The 16,624-nt window shown below is 35.7% G+C and overlaps 2 protein-coding genes across 4 annotated transcripts in view; one reads left to right on the forward strand and one right to left on the reverse strand.

The window, feature by feature from the left end:
• Positions 1 to 16,624, forward strand: part of LOC126976967 (protein FAM50 homolog) — a 278,663-nt gene that overhangs the window by 12,700 nt on the left and 249,339 nt on the right. The gene's annotated exons all lie outside the window — the stretch shown is intronic.
• Positions 2,925 to 16,624, reverse strand: part of LOC126976959 (heparan-alpha-glucosaminide N-acetyltransferase) — a 54,283-nt gene continuing 40,583 nt past the window's right edge. Inside the window, exons 6-11 of one of the 3 annotated variants that reach the window (XR_007732055.1) lie at positions 13,841 to 14,008; positions 10,783 to 10,904; positions 8,556 to 8,725; positions 6,853 to 7,039; positions 3,469 to 5,549; positions 2,925 to 3,138 (exon numbers count right to left, since the gene is read on the reverse strand). Coding sequence is in view for 2 of the 3 variants with exons in the window: in XM_050825573.1 (XP_050681530.1) it covers positions 5,255 to 5,549; positions 6,853 to 7,039; positions 8,556 to 8,725; positions 10,783 to 10,904; positions 13,841 to 14,008 (942 nt within the window). In the remaining variant the exon portion in view is untranslated. Of the gene's footprint in view, positions 5,550 to 6,852; positions 7,040 to 8,555; positions 8,726 to 10,782; positions 10,905 to 13,840; positions 14,009 to 16,624 lie in introns of all 3 variants that reach the window. The other 2 variants (XM_050825573.1, XM_050825574.1) reach the window with 2 other exon arrangements.

The raw sequence follows: 16,624 nt of genomic DNA on the forward strand, positions 1-16,624 counted from the left end.
ATAGCGAGAGTCTGCGGTTATCAAACTAGTGAAGACGACCTCAGCTAATCAAACATCAATAGAAAAACTATTTACAAAAAAAAAATGTGTACTTTATTACGTTGATTCCTGAAATAACACGGAAAACGACTGAAATTAATTCTAAATGCATACTTCAGAGTACTATACGCTTCTCGCGCAGTATTATACGTCAAAATTAGATCTCTGGACGCTCGCGAGTGGCGCTTCAAATAGGCACAAAAAATTGCTGTCAAATTTCCATAATTTCAGCGTGTCCAGTGGTATTTATGCAGGTCAGTGGGTCAGCTAGTATAATATGTAATGTAGTAATATACTATACGAGACCTTTAGCTTAGTGGCATACTTAGGTCACAGGGTAACCGCTGTCTAGAAGACCCGTGTAGCCCATTAGGAATTAAGGATTCACGAGAACATTTAATTGGACGTAGTTATGAAGAAATAACTCAAACCACACTGGTCAAAATAGAGTTAAGTATGCCATCGTGCTCCTGAAGGTCGAACTATCATGTACTGAAAACCCTATTTTTAAAATGTACATAGAAACTGTTTTTTTTTAATATTTATATGGAAGATTATTTAGAGCTGAAACTTATCACTCAAAAGTGCCTTTGTGCGGTTTGATGCCTTTCTGATTAAATACGTCCAATTATTTAAACGTTCATTTGTATCCGGTATTACTGTGAGCGTGAGACATCGAATGCTTCTTAACCTCGCAGCCCAGGGGACGAAAGATTGTAAAGAACGAATTTGCCAGGCTGATCCACTGTCGTCATACTTAGCGGCCGTAATGTTTAAATAAAACATTGATTACAATACTTTGTATTTATTTTTCTTGTATTACAAATCTTATAATATTTATAATAACAAATTCCAAAAATAATATTATGTATGCGTATTCGAAAACGTTAGACTAGATAGAACGCTATTAGGGACCCTTCACTACTGCAGACCTGTCGCGAGCAAAAGTTTGGAATCACTTACTTGAAATTAGTTCCGCGCGATCTTGCTTACCTACTAAATATATTTTTAATTATCATAAAAATTACATCATTTTAAAAGGTTCAACTCTAACTTTGAACTGATACCGAATTCATTAAAATCAAGCCAGTATTTAAAAGCTATCCCGGATTAAGTGAAGGACTAACGACGTAAGTGATTCCAAACTATTGCTCGCGACTGTTTAAGCATAATTCGTTAATACAATACAGATGAAACAACTGTCTCTGTTATATTTATTATAGTTTTTTTTACATAAGACTGGCGATAAACGGGCAAAAGGCTCACATGGTAAGGAAACCGCCCATGTGTTGCCGGCCTTAAACTTGCTTTATTATCTATAGCTTTTAGTTTATATTATCTATAACCCAGTTAAGTTCTAATTGACTCAGTGTTTTCAATTGGATCCTTGATATCTGTGGTACCTATACCCTAACGATATAGGCTACAGGCTAAAAACCTTCAGGATAAATATTGCAATTATATCAAAAATTAAAGCCTGCTTTCAAATATTTCGCCGCTGACTCTGTACATAGTACTTTCGCGACATATAGTCCAGAGGGTAATACTCTATGTCCAAGGATATATTCAAGAGAATTAATACAAATAATGACCCTTTGTACTATCGTTAAATTTGAATCGGGAACCTAAATGTCATTTTCCTACAGTCATAATAAACAAGTAGGTCCAATTTCGCTTGAACATAGGTACAACTCCTAAGTAACTTATCATTCTATTAGATACTGACAGTCCACCAATTCTCATACAATATTTTTCGTGCAAATATAAACCTAATTGTTTTATAGTTATTTATGCAACTTGATTGTATACAAATAAACTAAGTATTAATGAAAAAAATATTTATTTAAGTAGTAATTTACATTTTGTATAGAGCAATTATTAAAATCACTTGAATATTATGCTCTTTTGCAGCGTTTAAAATATCTGGCGGTGTGCTGTCAAAACTTGAATCGCCATTTTTTGTAAACAAAACAATAAAAATATCGAAAAAAATGGAGGGGATTCGAATAACCCACTTGTTTTTTACGGCGCGCGCGGTTCTGGTAGTGTGGAACGCGCGTATACAGAAATATTCTTTTTTGAAAGTCATACGGATACCACGCATCGAGCAATAAGAATGTGGCTGTCTGTTGAAACTCTTTGCACATGAAGGGATCGAAAAAAAAAACAAAGGAGTGTTGTTATGAAATTCAGTACAACATTACAACACTTGTTTGGATGATGTAATGAATATAAGAACATTGGGTGTTTTAATATTGGCAATAAGCTAACTGTTTAAGAATCTTTAATAGAGGATTTAAAGCATGGGTGTAGATAAATGATTTTAAAAGAATAATCACCAAAATTGGGTCATGAATCAATGTTGTCGATGGTTCAAGTCTGTACGACACGGACGGTGCGTCATTCGTTGTGGTCGTCTAGTGTAAAACTCCTTCAATGATTTTAAATATTTCTGCGCTCTTACATAATCAGTCTTAATAATATTACTTAGATATACAAAATGAAGTTAGTCCGATGTACGTAGGAAGGTTATATACTTAGATTAAGGATTGGTCTTCGCTGCGCTCCAGCTAGATACCGCACTACCTAAGAACAATTGCTTTTTTAATACGGCAACTATTAGATACTTGTGTACGTGGCATCTTGACTTTCAAATTTTGTAACATACGCTTCGTGTTATTTTATATTGAAATTAATAATATACAAAATACTTACTGATGATATGTGATCCCAATGTCTTTCTTATTTCATGTAGTATTATTTTTACGAAGTTTTACTACGCAACCTGGCATTTTAGTTTTTAATTATGAGCAAAGTTTAACAGAACATGTGGCACGTCAACGTCACACATTGTTTGAGACTGGCTCCAGTACGCCAATTTCGGCGTAGTATTAGTTGCCGCACTTTGCAACTACGCCTACGGTATCTACTTGGAGCGCAGCGGAGATCAACCCTTAATCTAGTATTTGTTTAATAAAAGGGCCGACATAGAGTCTTTCTCTAGAAGAAGCTCACAGATTATATTTTATCACGGATACATTTTGGATTCCGGTTCTCTTTGAAAATATGTTGTTTACAAACATCAAGTCTCTTGTATACCTATACCTTTCAACCTTAAAATAAACATATTATAAATCAAATCAAATCAAAATCAATTTATTCATGTAGGTCAAGGAAATGATACTTACGAATGTCAAAAGTTTTCTTTTTACATTTACCCCTACTTCGGAAAAGGTTGAGCTTTAATTGAGAAGAAGTGGCAAGAAACTTAATGCCACTCTTTTACAATCAATATTTACAGCTTCATCGTTTTACAAATCATTTCAATGAGCAACTCACAGATAATATTTTATCACGGATACATTTTGGATTCCGCTTCTCTTTGAAAATATGTTGTTTACAAACATCAAGTCTCTTGTATACCTATACCTTTCAACGCTATACCTTAAAATAAACATATTATAAATCAAATCAAAAGTTTTCTTTTTACATTTACCCCTACTTCGGAAAAGGTTGAGCTTTAATGAGAAGAAGTGGCAAGAAACTTAATGCCACTCTTTTACAATCAATATTTACAGCTTCATCGTTTTACAAATCATTTCAAGTACAATATATATGTAAAGTGATGCAATAAAAATACTCAAACGTCAAATACTCAATACCTTACCCCAGTAATTTAAAAAAAAGTAAATGTGAATTGAATATAAACGTTTATTATATACATTTTGTAGGATTTTTTTTTATGAAAATAAGGGTCGAGACGGGCAGGACGTCCACCTGATGGTAATTGATACGCCCTGCCCATTACAATGCAGTGCCGCTCAGGATTCTTGAAAAACCCCAAAAATTCTGAGCGGCACTACAACTGCGCTCGTCACCTTGAGACATAAGATGTTAAGTCCCATTGCCCAGTAATTTCACTAGCTACGGCGCCCTTCAGACCGAAACACAGAAATGCTTACACATTACTGCTTCACGGTAGAAATAGGCGCCGTTGTGGTACCCATAATCTAGCCGGCATCCTCTGCAAAGGAGCCTCCCACTGGTGAAGGATGGGATTTTATAGTTAATACTCTGGATATTCTGTACATTTTCTTTTCCTACAAGTATATATCGTTCAATAGCGGTTACTATAATTATGTAACCTATTTTCTTTGTAAGCTCTTACGCTACGCCGCAGTAACTTAGGGCAGTAATACCACAAGGCGTCTACATACGTTATTCGTGATCAAGTACATAGTGTATTATCATTATTATCAAAATAGAAAATGGATCCGATATTTCTGAATGCTTAGATAAGTTATACGTCTAAATAGTGTCTCTTGCTGATAGACAACCGATAAAAAATCGCTTTGTCGGGAATTAAAATATTGTATTCGTGACCTGCAAAGTGATTAAAAAAACGCGATACATTCCCAATGTCTATGACGGGCGTTAAAATCTCCGGAACAGATGACGGTGTTGCCGAGAGAGGTTTCGCGATGGCTGTCGTGATTCTACTGTCTTGTCTAGGGCAATAAAAGTTAACTATTGTGATGGGTGTCAGTCCGCGGTGAGACGCTAATCTAATTGCAATTATATCGCATATATCATGTTCCAACGGTGAAAGTGAATGGTGCGAATTTTGACTTAAGATAGACAACCGATAAAAACAGGAGAGGTTTTATACTTTAGTGTGCGTGACAAGCTACGTCTTACACTTGTGATTTGTAATGTCACTTTGTGTACTAACACAAAGTGACATTACAATGTGCCGACAGTGCGCGCATTGCTCAAAATATCTGTCGTAGTCTATCTAGACGTATAAATGATCTGACGGCCGTTCCCAATATTCAGTCTATCTCTTACTTGAGTTAAAAATCGTAACTATCAATGACTTTTCTGTCCCATAAAAACTTATCGACGGTTACTCACCCTATCCGTACACGCTGTCTGTCAATGGGACGACGTACAGCTTACCAGCGATAAAAGTTTCTATGGAAATTGCAATTCACGCGTCCCAATATAAGGCGATAAGAATAACATATCGGTTATATTGGGACAGCTTCAGACTATTGACAGCTAATTACTGAGAGTAGAAGGTAGTAATTTATCTCTACCTGTAGATAGTATATTGGGAACGGCCGCTAGACGTATAGATGATCGAAGTGTGAATGCTCTGTTACTATCAAAATTAAAACTGATATTAATACAGTCCACAATTCAACTTAACCAATCACAGCGTAATAAACACCTTCTTCCTCGCCATAATATGAGCTATGATAACCCATAACGCGGTGCCCCAGACGGCTTCCACGAGTCGCACACTGTGCGTCCTCATCACCGGCAGCCGCCAGTGGAACGGGAACAGGTGAGCACAAACCGAGTGTCCGACGTACAACGCTATCGCGTTGAGGCCCGGCGCCCGGAACGGTCCTCCGGCCCACAGGCGCCACGCGTCAGTGAACGTGTAACAAATGCTGAGGATCGTTAGCGATACTGCTGATGTCGCTAGCACGAATGACATGGACCTGGGAATCAAATGGTTTTAAGATAATTAATATCTTAAATACAAAGACAAATAAACTTTATTCAATTAAACTAAGCGCTTTTGAATCGGCACTATAAATATTTCTTTTAATTTATTGAGTTTACCATATGTTCGTAAAAAGTTGAGCTCGTGAGAAGAACCTATAAGAAACTGAACGGCCACTCTTTGCAATCTAATAGAGTATTTTACAATGGCTGTAATATACATAACAAATAAGTTTGTAAGGTGCTGCATCCAATATATGAGTCGTGTTTAAATAATATAAACTATTTCATATAAAGTAATAAAGAATTAACTGTATAAATATAAATTATCGTATATTGGATGCAACCACCATTAGAGCGTGAATTCATTGTTTGTGTAAGGATGCTTCGTGAACATTATGGTCGTTATTACTGTCACAATTAGTAATTGCATCCAACAAATACAATGATTTATTAACTATAACAGGTCGACCTGGCACCACAAGCAGCACCCGTTCACAAGTTGCCGCATGGACCAACATATCAGAAATGGGGAGATCCGTAGGAGAACCAAAGTAAGCATATAGTTCGACGGAATGTTGGCCGTTGAGGTAGTAAAGTGCTCGAATGGCAACCACGAACCGGAAGACGCAGTGTTGTTAGGCTCGCCACAAGATGGACCGATGATTTGGTCAAGATCGCCAGAATACGTTGGATGAGTGTAGCCTGGGCCGATCATCGTGGAGATTTTTGGGGAGACCTTTGTCCAGCAGTGGACTTATTTCGGCTGATATGATAATGATGAATATAAGGTTTAAAAGTATTTAGATCGGCTTGATATCAACAAGCGTGCGTTGTCTTTACTCAGTAGTAATCGTAGGTAGGTACTTATTTAAAAAAAAAAACAATAAGTACCATTTTTAACCACGGCCAATCATTCCATCTGGCTGCTGGTGATAAGATGTTAGGTCTTATTTGCCCAGTAATTTCACTAGCTACAGCGCCCTTCTGACCGAAACACAGTAATGCTAACACATTACTGGTTCACGACAGAAATAGGCGCCGTTGTGATATCACTCAGAAAACAGTGGTTTCGTAAGTATTGAACTTACAAAAATAAACTATTTTTTTACAAAGCTTGTCCATTCATTAATTTATTAATTGTCAAAAATATTAAAACATTACAATAACACAAAACTACTAGTTTTTAATGCCTTGTTTAGATTGTTGCTTAGTAGCAGTTGCTTAGTAACAGTTCCCAACGCGCTAATAGTTAATGGATGCGGGAGTTTGACATCAGTACACGTCAGCATGTCTCACCACAAGTTCTTGTTGACGGGAATGACTCCGTGCTCGCGTGAGAACCCGGCCAAGAGTGCCCCGGCTAGTGCGAACACAAGTGCCCACGCCAGCCACCGCGAAACTCGAGCCTTGTGCGACCTCTGTAGCAAAACTGTGGCGCCCGCCTGCACGCCGAACAGAGTCTGCACTACAGACGTTATGCAACCTGCAATTAAGTAATACAAATATTTTTACTTAAAAGATAATTTAAAACCAGTTATTGAACGTTAAAACCACACATTCGAAAAAGTATGCCTCAGATCTTATAAGTAAATATAATATATATTTTTATAAAATTTCGATACAATCAAATTAATAATTTAAAAAAATAAATAAAAGTATAAAAAATACGTTTTTATAGAAAATCCCATTAAAAATAGAAAATAAATCTTAATAAATTTGAATTGAAAATAGTGTAAGAAAAAATGATTTTATTGTAAAAAAAAGCGCGTATTTTTTTAGTTTTTTTTTTGTTATATTGAATTTTCATCGCTCCTTAATAAGTATGCCAAAATTCGTAGTTAATCCGACGTTTTGTAGGGGGTTAAAATCATATTCGAAGATTCCGTTACATACTAACATACGTATGAAGCTAATAAAAGCGAATCAAAAAGCCTGAAAAACGGCGGTCGCTATAATCTGTGGTACTCGTACATTTTTTTAATTCTTTTAAATTTCGTAATACATTTATTTTGAACATTTTCTGGGAGCTAGTTGTAAAAGGATACCTATACTTACATCGCCCTGCAAAAGACTTGCTAACTCGACTTAGCCGAGATGTTTATTCCTGGTGTAAACATTATGATTATTATGAATTTAAAAAAAAAAACGCTGATGTACCTTCGTATATAACATTATCAATAATATATTAAGAGACAACGATCAAAAAGTTATTATTTTTTTAAATTTGGGCTCAATGTTTTTTAGGACCTAGGTTAAAAATAGCGCGAATAGTTTCTCTTCTGCAGCGCAAAGATTGTTTTTATATGGGCTCCATTGCCCTACAGCAATATACCATATCTAATACTATGCAATTAACTAATTAACTATAAAAATAATGTAAGCTTAGCGTGATCTTTGATTTTTATTTTTATAGTTATGTAGTTATTTTTATTGTTATATTTTTTTTATATTTCGTTTTTATAGTCATTTGACAGCTGAAATTATGCTGAGCTTAAGGTCAGCCCAATGTTAAAGTCAAGTTTGCGTTTTATCACACTCAGCTAATTTTTACGTAAGTAAAGTCTAAGCAAAGTATAAGAAACCGCTATTCTTCAACTCGATTGTACAACTACATACAGTGGGAGGCTCCTTTGCACAGGATGCCGGCCAGGTTATGGGTACCACAACGGCGCCTATTTCTGCCGTGAAGCAGTAATGTGTAAACAATACTGTGTTTCGGCCTGAAGGGCGCCGTAGCAAGTGAAGTTACTGGGCATATGATACTTAACATCTTATGTCTCAAGGTGACGAGCGCAATTGTAGTGCCGCTCAGAATTTTTAGGTTTTTCAAGAATCTTGAAGGGCACTGAATTACCATCAGCTGAACGTCCTGCTCATCTCGCCCCTTATTGTCATAAAAAAATGTAACTGAACGCAACGCAACGTAAATATTTTCCCCTGCGTGAATAATGTAAGTACGCACCTACTAGTACCATATAATTATAATTATTACAACATACCTAATAAGCCTTCTGGGTCCGTGATAGAACCACCGTACACTCTCCTCGCGTCGCTGTTCTGGTAAAGATGCGAATCACCCAGCAAGAGTCTGTCTATATACCCAGCAGCGCCGCCACTACACTCTGGGGCCACCCAGTCGTCATGTTTACCACCAGGGCCTAGGTATCCGCTGTAATATAATTGAAACTTAATACTATTATTGTGCTTTACCAGTCTACGTACCGCTTGTTAATATTATGCGGATTATCTGTACACAGCAGTGACAGTTTGATCAGGGGGGCCTACTCCTAAAATCGATATTCGATATATTGTGTTAGTCGTGTCGAATCCTACTCTTAGTTACATCGTATTCAATGTCGAAACGATGATTGAACGAACGAAACATTATTCGAAATTATCAGTCTAACCCTACTCATAATGTCAGAGACTAATATTCGAATTCGACAAACAATCAAACGTCACTCTTACGATAATCTCAACGACACCTTCTAGGCTATATATTCGTGTTATTTTCGTATCGTTCCGAATATATCGTTGTCGATTTTGCGAGTAGACCTACAGAGTCGCAACGCAATACAAAACGACTTACAGAAGTGGACAAATCTATCCTTTTACGCTTACTAACATTTCAATAACCTATTGACAGATAGCATTGGACTATATCTATATTGGACAAAACTATGAATAGATAAGATCTTGTCATTAAACGGTGACAGCAATGTATCCGTAAGTTAAACTAAGGGTAGATAGGTTATTGAAAACGGCCATAATCATAGTGCAGCAAAATGCTATATATGACGCGTGTCAAATTATATTACAACTACATACAAAGGTACTCTGTGAAATTACTAATCAGAACCCAACCAAACTCTCCCCAAACTATCTTTGAAGTATATCCTTTCCAATAAAAAAGAATCATCGAAATCGGTTGTCGCGATATTTGTAAATTTATCATCCAATTTGCTATACGTATGTATAGCAAATTTAAGACTTTTATGATTTTTCTCATGGTTGCCATTGTCAGATCTGGACCAAATTACAATGGGACCACACGGGAAGCACCAGCTTTCAAAAAAAAAGAATTATCAAAATCGTTTCACCCAGTCGAAAGTTTTGAGGTAACACAAACATTAAAAAAAAATACCAACGAATTGAGAACCTCCTCCTTTTTTGAAGTCGGTTAAAAAATCTAAATACTTATGTACCTTAACTCATAATATATACCAAAATAAGAAACGAAACATTTTGATTACCTAAATTTTCAAATTTATGTTGAATGTCTAATCTATATATTATTATACTCTTTGGTCTAATGAGTGATGGTGTGGTGACGCTAAAAAGAAAAGACATAGTACGGCCTTACAAATAAAATTGGCATAAAGTTATAATTTTTTTTTTGGGATTTTATGACCTGATAACTAAGACCTTTAAGTCAAGTATTTTTTTTGGCATAAAGTTATAACTACTCATAAACCAAGAATATGTAAAATGTTTACAAATAGACATTTTGCTTACGATTGGTTGATTCGGACGTTTCCCGCCTTTATTTGCAAGGCTGCTTCACATTTGGAAAACTTCAGAATTATCATTGAATTGACAGTATTGTCAACGATATTGTAAACATTTTGCATATTCTTTGTTTATGCTTAGTTATAACTTTATACCAAGTTTATTTGTAAGGCCGATAGACTGTAGAATTGCATTTTTCTTCCAAATAATGTTTATGCTGTTAGCTCTATGTCATCATTTCAGACGGAAGACGTCCACTGCTGAACAAAGGCCTCTCCCAAAGATCGCCATGACTATAGGTCTTGCGCTGCCCTCGTCCAACATATTGGTTGTATTAGCAGGCGATCTTGACCAGATCGACAGTCCATCTTGTGAGGTTCGGGCTCTATGTCATATCATATATTATACAAATAGTAGTTGCCCGTTGCATATGCAACTAAAGGTTTTCTCAATAAAATGTTTAAGTAGGGATAACAGGTAGATTTGTCACACTGAAACATGCAGGGCAAGCCTGACAGGCATAGCGACATCCCATTCTGCACGAACGCATGCCAAGAAAGGGAAGATATAAGTAGGACTTTTATTAGTTATTTTCGCAAAAGTGGCCAACGCGTCTAAGGAAGTTGTTACTTCAATTAAAACTTTAAACAAGTGTGTAATGTCATATATAGTGTCTCATCATTATTTTGATGTGCTGATTAAGTGATGTGTACTTACGGTGGACAGTCAGGATGGTGCACGATGAAGGTGACAGCGGTGTGGAGTGCGATCAGTAACCCTGCCAGGACCCAGCACCACATGCAAGACAGGACGTCTTTCAGAGCTTGGCCACACGCTCCCTGCCAAACAGACATACTAGATAATAATATATCACTATTGTAGAAGTCGTATAGTTGTTTCAACGTGAACTCTCATTGCATGATGGGTTTTTATTAAGAGGTAAATAAATAGTTATTCCCTATAGATCTATAGCTACTCAATATACAACAAAAGTCCTTAAAACTATTTTCTCCCGGACCAGTAATCCCGCTTTCACAGCTGATACTGGCTGAAAGTTTGGTCACAACAAATCAAAATCACTTAAGTAAAGGCTTTTTTTTCTTTTTACATAAATGTAAAAGTGGTAAGCCACCACATCGGAAAAGGTTGACCTTTAATGAGAAGAAGTGGCAAGAAACTCATTGCCACTCTTTAAACTCAACATTTACAGCTCATGGTTTTACATGTGATTTCAATTACAATATATGAATACTGATCCAACAAAAGCACTCACACGTCAAATAGGTACTCAATATCTTACACGAGTATTCAAAAATAGTAAATGTAAATTAATAGGTAAGTAAAAACAAGGGTTATTTACTCAATAATGTGTGTGCATTTTCGCTTTCGATTTCACATCGTAGATTAATAAAGGTATTTTGAAGCATTTTATAAGCAATAATAAAAAATATAGGTAAATAATAACTTTATTTTTAAGAATATGAAGTAGAGTTTCTGGTAACAAAATCATCTTGCCATCACAAGTAGCGCCCGTTCACGAGCATGACGCCTCATCATCATCGCCTCCCTCGATCATATTTTACCGACTCCTGTCACGAGAACTCAATTAAATAACAAAAAAGAATGTTCTTCACCATATTGTAGTCAATAAATACATTTTGTACCGAACAAGGATCACCCCTAATATCATTCCATATTAACCTCAACAAAACAAAGTTGAGAGTCAAAATACAACAGCCTAGCGAAACTCTGTAAGAAACAAGCGAATCACTCGATTGTATGAAACGTGCAGTCGTTGACAGATTGACAGATGACGGCTATAATCTTGTAAAAAACGGAGATAGTGGAAATCGACTACCTCTTAAGTCCGCTTTCAAACTTTGCCGGATTATACTTCGTCGCCAATCGCTATACTGTGAATACTACTATTTCAAACTTATGTCAAAGTCACTGCACGTTTCACACTAAACTAAATTTCTACCTTTTAATCAGCTCTTTTTATACCTCATTCAGCAAAAATAAAATAAAAAATCTCCACCTTGACGTTAACCGAATCGTCGACATTCAGTCGACGGAGCCATTTAGTATAAAAAAAACTAAATTTCTATTTTTACTCAGGTAGCCCGCCTCTTAGTACGTAGTATTGACATCCTCTTTGTACCACACCAAATACGTCATCCGAAGAGGTTACTGGTCGTAAATGACATATTATGTGAATCAATCACTTTTGATTTTGATTATATCGCATTGTACCGAACTAGAACACGAAAATATGAAAGAATAATGACTGCATTAAGTCGACCAACCAGTTTCGTGAGAATCTTGTTTGATGCATATCATATTTTGTGCGGGCTCGGGTTCGATGTTCGGGGAGTCGCAATAACGGAACTTGTACGTCGTCAATTATATTAAGATATTCTTTGACAATAATTTGGTATTTATCTTAGATTAAGGTTTAGTCTCCGCTGCGCTCCAACTAGAAACCGCAGGCGTAGTCGCAAAGTGAGGCAAGTTTTATTCCGCTCAAGTGGGCGTACTCGAGCCAGTCTCAAACAACGTATGACGTTGACGTGCCACATGTTCTGTTAAACTTTGCTAATAATTGAAACTAAAATACCGGGTTGCGTAGTAAATCTTTGTTAAGATAATACTACAAGAAACAAGAAAACCACTGGGATTGCATATCATCATTAATTATTTTGTATTTTATTAATTTCAATGTAAAATAATACGAAGCATAATATGTTACAAATATTTGAAAGATGCCAATGAGTGTCAGTAAATCACGCACACAAGGATCTAATAGTTGCCGCAATAAAGAACCTATTGTTGCACCGGAGACTAATCCTTAATCTATATTTAGTGTGGTCGATTGTATATTGTTTAACAAAAAAATCGTAGGGTCAACAATTCCGCACAAATAAGTACTCATTATACGATATTTATAAGTGTTAATAGGACGTATAGGAGTGATAGGGGTGCGCCTATTTGTGATAATTTTCTTATTAAAAAAGTATCAATTGAAACCTTATTCTAAAAAATAATACAAAGGTTGGCATCCAATATACGAAACGTTATATTTATAAAGTTTTTTCTTTATTACTTTTATGAAATATTTGATATTAAAAACGCTTATAGCTTTGAACACGATTTACGTATTGGGTGCAGCAACTTACAAACTACCTTGTTATTGTTTATAACAGCCATTCTAATATACTCTTTTTGATTTAAAAGAAGAAGAATGAAACTCAACGGCCACGAGTTTCTTGTGTGTTCTTATCACGAACTCTTCTTTTTCTTCTTCTTCTATTCGAACCCGGTAGATTCAGTTATTTAAAAGACGTGACGATTCAAAAACGCTCTGCTTGAGCCTAATCGAATAACGTTTATTTGACTTTGTCAGATTGTGGATGCCGTTGTCATTATAGTTCCTTATTGACACGAGTTACAGTCACAATACAGTAATAGAACAGTACTTTAACTTCTTACTTCATACAAGAGCGCCCGAATCGACGCACACACACTTACGCAAGATTTACACAGCCGCTAAGCAATCTTGGGAAGACAAAACTATTGAATGCCACGACGTACGCCACCGACACTAGTCGTTGTCTGATTTAATTTAGCTGCACCGCGCCGCACCGTCCATCTTGTCGTCAATAGTTTTGTATGCACCAACCCTAGCGCTCCGCCCAGACGTTGAAAATTTTTAAGGACACAGCTGAGTTACGCTACTGTCCTATTACTCTGTACTGTGTAACCGTTGTCAACTTACCCTGGGTGGCGTGTAGTATTTAGGAGCTGTCAAAGCGTAGAACCCGGCAGCTATCAGATAAGCCACCGCCAGTCTCTGCAGCACTCCGAATACTCGGATCTCGGTCAGTATGTTGGAGCCGTAGATTGTGTTCAGGGACACGCCCAGTATGAACATCATCACAGAACGCTGCAAAAGGACCATCATTATTACCAACCTATTTTATTGAAATTATACTTCTTTTGGCGCGTTAGGGAAAAACTATCAGAGTGATCGATGCGCGCGCATACAGTTTGGCCAACATGAGACCGATAATATCCTATATATATTATATAGGTATATAATATAACACAAGGGTTCTTTCACTATCACTTTTACATCGTAAAACACAACATCGCGCAATATTTCCTTCGATTCTACTTAAAATTGTCACTGATGTTGAATAAATAGTGGATATTTCACACGTTTCACAACAATAATAGCTTATTTTTATAGACGCAAATAAAAGTAAACAAAATATCTGTGCAGCGCTGTCAAGTTTGTTTAGCACACCGAGTGTGCTGACCTTGAAAAAACCGGCACGCATGGCGAAACAAAAATCTAATCACTCTATCTCATTTCTTTACTTAAGACTCGCAAGCGTTTTTCTTTTTCTCGTGTGAGTGACACGGAAGCTATCAATTAGTCTAGTTACTATACTCGGTCTATGTTCGATGCCCTGGTCAACATGAACATTTATATAATACTTCAGACTAAATTATGTGGTAGAATAAAATTTATTGAAGTTACAATACTTATTATTTTATTATGTAATATCTTAGATGACGATTAACTTTAATAGTATTAGGTACAACGATATTTTAAAAGTATGTATATGTAATATTATTGTCATATTAGTTATAAATGAATTTTTTTAAATAAAAAAGATTTTTGGGTAGCGGTACCTGAGCTGTGGTTTAGTAACTAATTAACTATTCGTATAAAATTCTTTGTTACATTACATACATGCTTACATTTTAATGATGGCATAGGTTAGGTAGATGACACTTTATCTAAAACTTTCAATGTATTGTGAATGCCACGAAATATTGTGGTGAGAATTTTTTTTCATTTGCTTCATGCTTTATTTAATACTAGCTGACCCGGCAAACGTTGTTTTGCCATATAAATTGTATTGATCTTTTGCTTGCTAGTTGATAAGAGATGGCGCTAGTTGTAATCATTAGACTCATTCAACAATCACACTTCTTTTATATTTTGTATAATTCACACTATAGTTTTATAAATTATAGCCTATTTGTTATTCTGGTGTGTAAGCTATATTGTTGTAAAGTTTTATCAAAATCTATTCAGTAGATTTTGCGTTAAAGAAGTTCAAACATACATCCAGACATACAAACTTTCACATTTATAATATTAGTAGGATAGCTGACCCGACAGACGTGGTCCAAGAATTATTTTGTCTGGCAGATATTGATACAAAACTCTCTGTTGTTGAATCTCTAAGTCAAGAACTCGACCGGGTTAAGTCCCAGATTCTCAACGTCGAGAATAGATTAAAAAGTTATGATACTGAACTTGCGAAGAAAGATGCTGCTATCTCTAATCTTCAAAAAAATATTGCTGCATTTGATTTAGAAAACAAACGCGAGCAGCAAAAATCCCGCTTCTTAAATATTGAGTTAGTTGGCATACCGGAGAAATCGAAAAAAAAAAATTTGGTTGAATTACTTCTCCTCTTAGCTACGGCTATTGGTTCCGACCTTAGAAGAGACGACATTGAATTTATAACAAGTGTTCACTCAATTCGTCAGAAACAGGACACCCAAGGAAAATTGTGGCTAAACTTAAGGATAAGAGAGGTAAAGATGAACTCCTAGCTAACTTCAAAAAGCATAATAAACTAAAAGGGATAACCTCACGTGATCTTGGCTTTGATGACAATTCCATGAAAATCTTCATCAACGAACACCTCACAGTTGCTAATAAGATGCTCCTTAATAAGTGCTAACTAAGAGCTAAGAAACGTAATATCAAATTTGTTTGGGTGAAGAACTGCGTAATTTATTTACGTCGCAATGAAAAATGTCCACCCAAGGCGATCAGGTCAGAAGAGGAATTGAACGATTTTTTTAGACACTTCGCAGGTTTAATGCTCAGTTACCATTTTTATTATTAGAGTTCATTGTACCAGAAATACGTATATTCATCACACACATACACATATTCATGACACACACTTTTACCACTCAAAAAAAATCAAACTAATTATATTCATTCACACTTACACATTATTATTAATCTTAAGAAATAAAAACTTAAATTGTTTAAAACCTCTGACACTCAGTACTCACATCACTGCCGTACAATTTTTAGTAACAATATCTACCCTCTTATCTGTTATTGTTTTTAGCCATGTTATGCATTTAATAAGTTATCAATTGCTTTTTATTGCAACAAATTTTTATATTAGAAATTATGTAATTGTATTTACATTATATTGCGTAATCGTGTTCTTTTTGACATTTCCTTATATTTTAAATATTTTTACTTCATAATAATTAGGTTTCTTTATGATGGATTTAAATAATCTCAAAATTTATTATCAAAATACTCGCGGGTTACGCACGAAATTACACTCACTTTATAATAATATAGATATGTATTAAGAAATTACTTGCTGCGTTTATTTCACAGGACTCAAACTGCGAGCAAGTAGAATGTATATGGCTAACTATTCCGAAGGGTATATTTAAGCAATCGCTCGCTACGTAGTGACAAGGCATACATCCCCCCTAACTCGGA

The sequence above is a fragment of the Leptidea sinapis genome, chromosome 43 (genome assembly GCF_905404315.1).
Source record: "Leptidea sinapis chromosome 43, ilLepSina1.1, whole genome shotgun sequence".
Lineage (NCBI taxonomy): Eukaryota > Metazoa > Arthropoda > Insecta > Lepidoptera > Pieridae > Leptidea > Leptidea sinapis.